Genomic DNA, 6,107 nt, shown 5'->3' with positions numbered 1-6,107 from the left:
CAGTGTTTCTGCCCTCTCTTCCCAAGTAACATTCAGTCCTCTATTTATTCTGACTCCAGATCCCAGCTCCTTAAAATTCAATTTGCTCAGGCACAGCAAGTAGTTTGTGCAGCAGCCCAGAAATGATTACATAATGTATTCAGATTCACAAACCTTTATTGGATCCTCTTACGCTGATGACTGCAGGACACATTTCCCATCTTCAGACTGTTTCTAACATTCCCCCCAGTGCCAGCTTTCTAACAAGACTTGCATTTTGGTGAAAGAAGCTTTCCTCTAAGCTGCCTCCTTCACCTGAACCTGGCTGCCTTTCTCCTGTGGTGCTCACAGACCATAACACCAAGTTCATTAATATTTCTCTCCCTCAGAGTCAGCTGCAGCTCACATCTCTCTCTGTTTACTTTTTACAATTCTTTGCAAATGATGCAATCACATAAACATGCTCAGAAAAATGAAACTGCCTTATTTGCAGTAATTTTGATCTAGGATCCTGTTGCCTTCGATATGAGGCAATGGCGACCTGGTTTCAAAGAGTCAGCACGGCAGCTCGACGTCCTCGAGCTACTCGGGCCACTAACACGCTGACACCAATGTGGTGGACGGCAAATGGCGGTTTATTGTATTACACATGGGGTTAAATAGTCTAAAGGGTCTTCTACTATGTCAGTGGGAGGGCAAAGGATCTAAAGGTCAGTGGTTGGTGGGAAGCTAATGGGGCTAGGAGGGGCCACCACCGAAGGGACGGGGGGAGGGTCCTTATCTTCCCGTGACATCACGTGATCTTCCGAGCGCCTGTCCCTAGCTATCACCCACACATCTCCCCCCCCCTTTTCACAAAAAAAAAAAATGAGGTAGTTAGAGGCATTGGAGAAAAGGGGTACAAGGTAGTAACTTGATAAAAAAAAAAAGAAGGGGTTTGGAAAACTTGAGTAAATTCTGTGAGGCTGACTAGGCAGAACTTTGCAACTGGCAGTGTTCACAGTTTGGTTTACAACAATTGTTGCTGTCCTACAAATAGAATGTTGGCCCGTTCTAGGCGTGTTTGAATAAATGTGACCAGCTTGTTTAACAGGCATGGTCCAATGGCGAGAGCTAAGAGTAACATTGCCAATGGACCTATCAATGTGGAAATTAGGGTGGTGAGCCATGGCGATTGATTGAACCAGGACTCGAACCAGCCCTGTTGGGCTTCCCTGTCTTTCTTTTTCTGAGCCAGTCTATCTCGGAGCTCTGCCATGGAGTCTCTAACGACTCCTGTATGATCAGCATAAAAACAGCATTCTTCTTTCAAGGCGGCACACAAGCCTCCTTGTTGCATGAACAGGAGGTCCAGTCCCCGCCTGTTCTGCAGGACGACTTCTGAAAGTGAGGAAACCGATTTCTCCAGGAAGGAGATGGATTTCTCGATCCTCTGCAAGTCCTCGTCGATAGTCACTTGTAATTGAGAAAGTCCTTGGTGTTGGGTCACGAGGGCTGAGACACCTGTGGCTGTACCGGCTGCTCCCAGGCCGAGCAGCATCGCGATGGTTACCCCTGTTATTATCTCTCGCTTGTGGAGCCGGCCCGGTTCCTCGGAAAGTTGACACACCTCCTCGTCTGAGCGGTACAAGACCCTAGGAACAATCAGAACTTGGATACAAAAATCATCAGAGTCATTGAATTTGGCCAGGGACACACAAGGACTCACCCCAGACCGTTGACAAACCCACATTCCGGATGCAGCTGGGATCACCCACTTATTGATCTTCTTGTCAGGTTTGACAACTTCGGTGCAAACATTTCCCTTCTGCTTGGCTAAAGTTGCACTGCCAAAGCATTTTCCCTGACCCGTGACTTGACTCAAGGTGATTCCTCTGCGGGGAGTGTCCCACCTGCACTGGTGGGGGACATCTGCTGTGGAATAACTGAATGGGATGTTTAGAGCAACTCCTTCATAGAAAGGAGGTTTAACATCGTAACAGAGCCAGCATGGATTGGTTAGGTTTGGGTTGGATTCATTCAGAGATGAAAAGGTAGCTTCTAGCATGCGGAAAATGGGATTCGGGTCAGACACGGCTAAGTGGTCTATCTGAAAGGCATCTGCATAGCTGGTCGGGGTATTGGTGACCTTTGTGGGCAAAGATTTGGGGTGGATTGTGCTTTTCCCTTTTTGTGAGTCTCTAATAATTTCTTTGGGTCCGACCGCTCGGGGCACTGGCGGCTGGAGCCTGATAATCTGTACATTCACCCATTCTTTTGGTGACTGGAGGACTACTGTCCACGTCCTGCCTGTGGCCCAGCTAGGGTGATCTGGTTGTAAAACAGTCATGTTATAATCAGTGCATGTCCGGCGTGTAGGGTCCTGATAATAGTTTCGATAGAACCCTGACCTGAAGAAGGGTTTGTTACAGCCGGTGGGTGCCCAGGAGAACTGTAAGAATTTATCGGGTTCCTGTGGGTCCCACCCATATCCTGATGGTCTGGCATCTGTAACAATGGTTTCACAGCCCCAGTAACCACAGTGGCCCCACCCCGGGTAGTTGCAGTACCTTTTCCCTGGGTTAGAGGCTGGGCACCAGTAGGCCATGTACATGTGCATGAGGTGTGGGGCGTGGCGGTCTATCTTTGGTCGCCCCGGGAACAGATCAGTGATGTGAAACACAAAGGATGGGGTGCCCGGTGTGGTGATTTCTTTGAGCACCTTGTCATTTGAAAGGTGTTTCATGACCCACCTGAATGGTTGATGAGGATAATAGTCTGGGCTGGCTTGCATTCTGGCAACCAGCCCCAATAGCAAAATCATACAAAAGCATCGTTGTTGCCTGGGTCTCACCGGCGTGGGACACTTGGGTGCTCTCGGTTCGTTCCTTTTCTCTGGAATCGCTTTTACAATTGTTTGTATGTCTTTGGGATTTACTGGCGTGTATATTTTTTGTTGGTTGTCCTCTATTCTAGCAACCCTTACTGGGAATGCTTTCACTGTGGAAGCCGGTGTCCACTCAGCACAGGCTATTTTTATTTTTCCCCAGTCAGTGACCTGGGCTGGCTCATGTTGTAAACTCTTTTTGGAGTGGCTGAAAGCTTTATTAGGTTTCATTTTAAATCGTGTTGGTTCTGCTCTCTTTGTTTCTGAATCCCAATCACTCTCTGTCTGCTCTCCGGAGCTGCTGCCGCCGGTACTGTCTGATAAGGAGTCAGAGACACACTGCCAGCTCACTTCTGGGTTTGAGTGTCGTTCAGTGCGGCTCCGGCCTCGCCCCTCCTCTCGGGGGTGGCTCCACTCCCGCCCCCCCTCTCGGGGGTGGCTCCACTCCCGCCCCCCCTCTCGGGGGTGGCTCCGCTCCCGCCCCCCCTCTCGGGGGTGGCTCCGCTCCCGCCCCCCCTCTCGGGGGTGGCTCCGCTCTCGCCCCCCCTCTCGGGGGTGGCTCTGCTCTCGCCCCCTGGGCTTGCCCTGCCTCTTGCGGGGCGAGGTCTCTCCCCTAAATGCTGGCAGTGCTGAGCGCAGCTCCCGACGGGACACGTGCTCCTCGCGCCCCTCCCGCACGTGCGTGCCTGCGGGAAACCGCGGCCCCGAGGCGCGCACGCGCTCCTCGCCGCTGTCCCGTGCATGCGGGTCCGCGGAAAACCACGGCTCCGAACTACGCGGGCGCTCTCCGCGGCTTTCCCGCGTGTGCACGTCCGCGGGGAACGGCGGCGCCTCCCCGAACGCGCCTTCCCCACCGCCTCCCGGCGCGCACGCGCCCGCGGAAGCCCACGGCGCCGGGCCGGGCGCGCTTTCCCCGCCGCTTCCCGGCGCGCACGCGCCTGCGGGGACTCGCGGCGCCGCTCCGAACATGCACCCCCTCCCCTCCTGCTGCGCGCACGCGCCAGCAGAAGCCCGCGGCTCCTGTCCGAGCACGCACTTCTCTCCCTCTTCCCCGGCTTTCCCCTGCGCATGCGCACTGGCGCACACCCACGGCTCCGGGCTCTCCCCACCACAAACGTTCAGACCCCGCCCCTCCCCGCTGCCGCCGGCGCCATTTTCAAACCCGTACGGTGGCGGTGCCGGCCGCGTGCTCTCCTGAGCCACGTGCTCGGCGTCTCTGGCCTCTTCGGCCAGTCCTTGCCAGAAAAATCGCCCGCGCTGCCGCGCCTCGGGTACCGAACCACCGATCGACGGCAAGGGGACTGAGGAGGGACCTCCGGATGCCCGGGAAGGCTCCGCGGGCGGGGGGGAAGCCGACGGGCTCGGGGTGGGGGTCGGGGGGTTCCCTGAGGGCACCGGGGACTTTGGGCTCGGGCTCCGGGAGGGGGGAAGCGTGCTTGGCTCCCGCGGCTTCTCGCACTCGGATAAATCATTTTCAAACGCCGTTTGCGTGGTGGCCCCCACTCCCAGCTTAGGAGTGGCCAGCAAACACACACGGGCGGCACTCCAGGTCTCTTGTTCTTCCAGCGCTTTCCGTAAACTTTGCTTGACCCTCCCCCATGCTTTAAGGTGTTTCCCGCTCCCTGTGGATTCCGTATCTTCGGCCAGCGCGAGTGTACACCTCCCCCATACCTCCGAATGGAGGATTTCTACTGGGCGCTCTATCACCCCAAGCTCCAGTAATCTTGCCAAAGCAAGTTGTAAATCTCTGGGCTTGCACTCAATCTCCCACTGTCTGTGAATTACACTTACGACCTTCGCGATTGCCTCCATGAGTCTCGCTGGTCCGGGGACGTCTCCCCCGCCGAGGGTCAGTTCCTTTGGCCTGCCCCGGCCGCTGCTCCTGTCCAGGCGAAAAATCCCGACTCCCGAGCGTTTTTCTTGTTCCCGGGCTTTCGGCACCAGAATGTTGCCTTCGATATGAGGCAATGGCGACCTGGTTTCAAAGAGTCAGCACGGCAGCTCGACGTCCTCGAGCTACTCGGGCCACTAACACGCTGACACCAATGTGGTGGACGGCAAATGGCGGTTTATTGTATTACACATGGGGTTAAATAGTCTAAAGGGTCTTCTACTATGTCAGTGGGAGGGCAAAGGATCTAAAGGTCAGTGGTTGGTGGGAAGCTAATGGGGCTAGGAGGGGCCACCACCGAAGGGACGGGGGGAGGGTCCTTATCTTCCCGTGACATCACGTGATCTTCCGAGCGCCTGTCCCTAGCTATCACCCACACAGGATCCCAAAGGTATGAGCTAATGTTATGGGTTAACACAGTTTGGGTTTTAGTTAAAGAAGAATATGGACTATTGCCCTGTTAGGACCTTAGATTTCTTTAGAAAAGACAACAACCTATCAAGGGCCAGTTCTTGACTATTGGTATGTAGTTTGACCACTGAGAAAACAGAATGCAACTTTTGGTAATACCCATATAAAACTGAGGCTTTGGGCAAGCCCTCCCTCTCTCTCCTCCCGGTGAGGCACCAGGTAACATCACGGGCAGCAGTGGGGCCCAGCTTAGGCCCGCTCTGCCTTGGGTGGCTGGGCTGGGCCCGGCCAAGTCTCTGGGAGCCGCTGCTGTGGGAAGCGGCCCAGCCGGCTGAGCCCCTTTTCTCCCCGGCTGCCGGCGGGGGAGACGGAAGGCTCCGGCTCGTCAGGGCTGACCACCTGCTGGAGGCCGCGGCAGAGGGAGCCTGGCCATGGCCGGGCCCGGTAGCAGCCGGCACCGAGGAAGGGGAGCTGGAAAACTCTGATGGCATCCCTGAGCTGAGCTATCTCAGATCGAGGGGTGGAAAAGAAAGCATCCACCAGCCTCCTCTGCTGGCATGTCTTTGAGATCTTTGCAGCTGCTGCTCAGCTGAGACCACATGACCGCCACAGGCCTGGGCAAGTTTTAACTCTCCTGCCAGCAAATGGAACTCCCAGAGCATTGGCCCTTCCCGAAAGTGAGGACAGATAACATGATGGAACTATAAAGAGACATAGCATGACCCTGAAGTCAGTGAAGTGTGAGTGAGAAGACTTTGGAACAAAGGAGAAGGAGTTGCCTAAACTGGCTGGACGTCTCTAGTAAACTAAGGATAATGGACTATTTTTGCTGTAACATATGAATGCTGTTGGGGGAGATGTAAAGATTTAGTTAAAAGTGATATGAAGCTCTTTGCTCCTAAGGAAAAGGGGATTTTTAGTTTTTGAGATGAAGATTGTTATAGATGACCAGGGATAATT

At 54.6% G+C, this 6,107-nt stretch overlaps 1 protein-coding gene across 2 annotated transcripts; it reads right to left on the bottom strand.

The window, feature by feature from the left end:
* Nucleotides 1-457: 457 nt before the first annotated feature.
* On the bottom strand, nucleotides 458-5,891 carry LOC134565166 (serine/arginine repetitive matrix protein 2-like). 2 transcript variants are annotated; one of them, XM_063424624.1, is made up of 2 exons: nucleotides 2,712-5,891; nucleotides 460-1,871 (listed from the first exon to the last, which is right to left on the bottom strand). In XM_063424624.1, exons 1-2 carry the CDS (start codon nucleotides 4,655-4,657, stop codon nucleotides 989-991), a joined length of 2,829 nt encoding a protein of 942 aa, XP_063280694.1. In that variant the 5' UTR covers nucleotides 4,658-5,891; the 3' UTR covers nucleotides 460-988. The 2 variants fall into 2 exon arrangements, with proteins under 2 accessions (XP_063280693.1, XP_063280694.1); XM_063424623.1 differs by having other exon boundaries at nucleotides 458-5,891.
* Nucleotides 5,892-6,107: the final 216 nt, after the last annotated feature.

Source organism: Prinia subflava, assembly GCF_021018805.1.
Source record: "Prinia subflava isolate CZ2003 ecotype Zambia chromosome W unlocalized genomic scaffold, Cam_Psub_1.2 scaffold_37_NEW, whole genome shotgun sequence".
NCBI classification, from domain to species: domain Eukaryota; kingdom Metazoa; phylum Chordata; class Aves; order Passeriformes; family Cisticolidae; genus Prinia; species Prinia subflava.
The sequence above is the reverse complement of the archived record's forward strand: the minus strand, read 5'-3'. Positions and strand labels throughout refer to the sequence as shown.

Bases quoted from the DNA above. Each gene is read 5' to 3' on its own strand.
- LOC134565166 (XM_063424623.1), bottom strand. From the start codon at position 4,657: ATGGAGGCAATCGCGAAGGTCGTAAGTGTAATTCACAGACAGTGGGAG.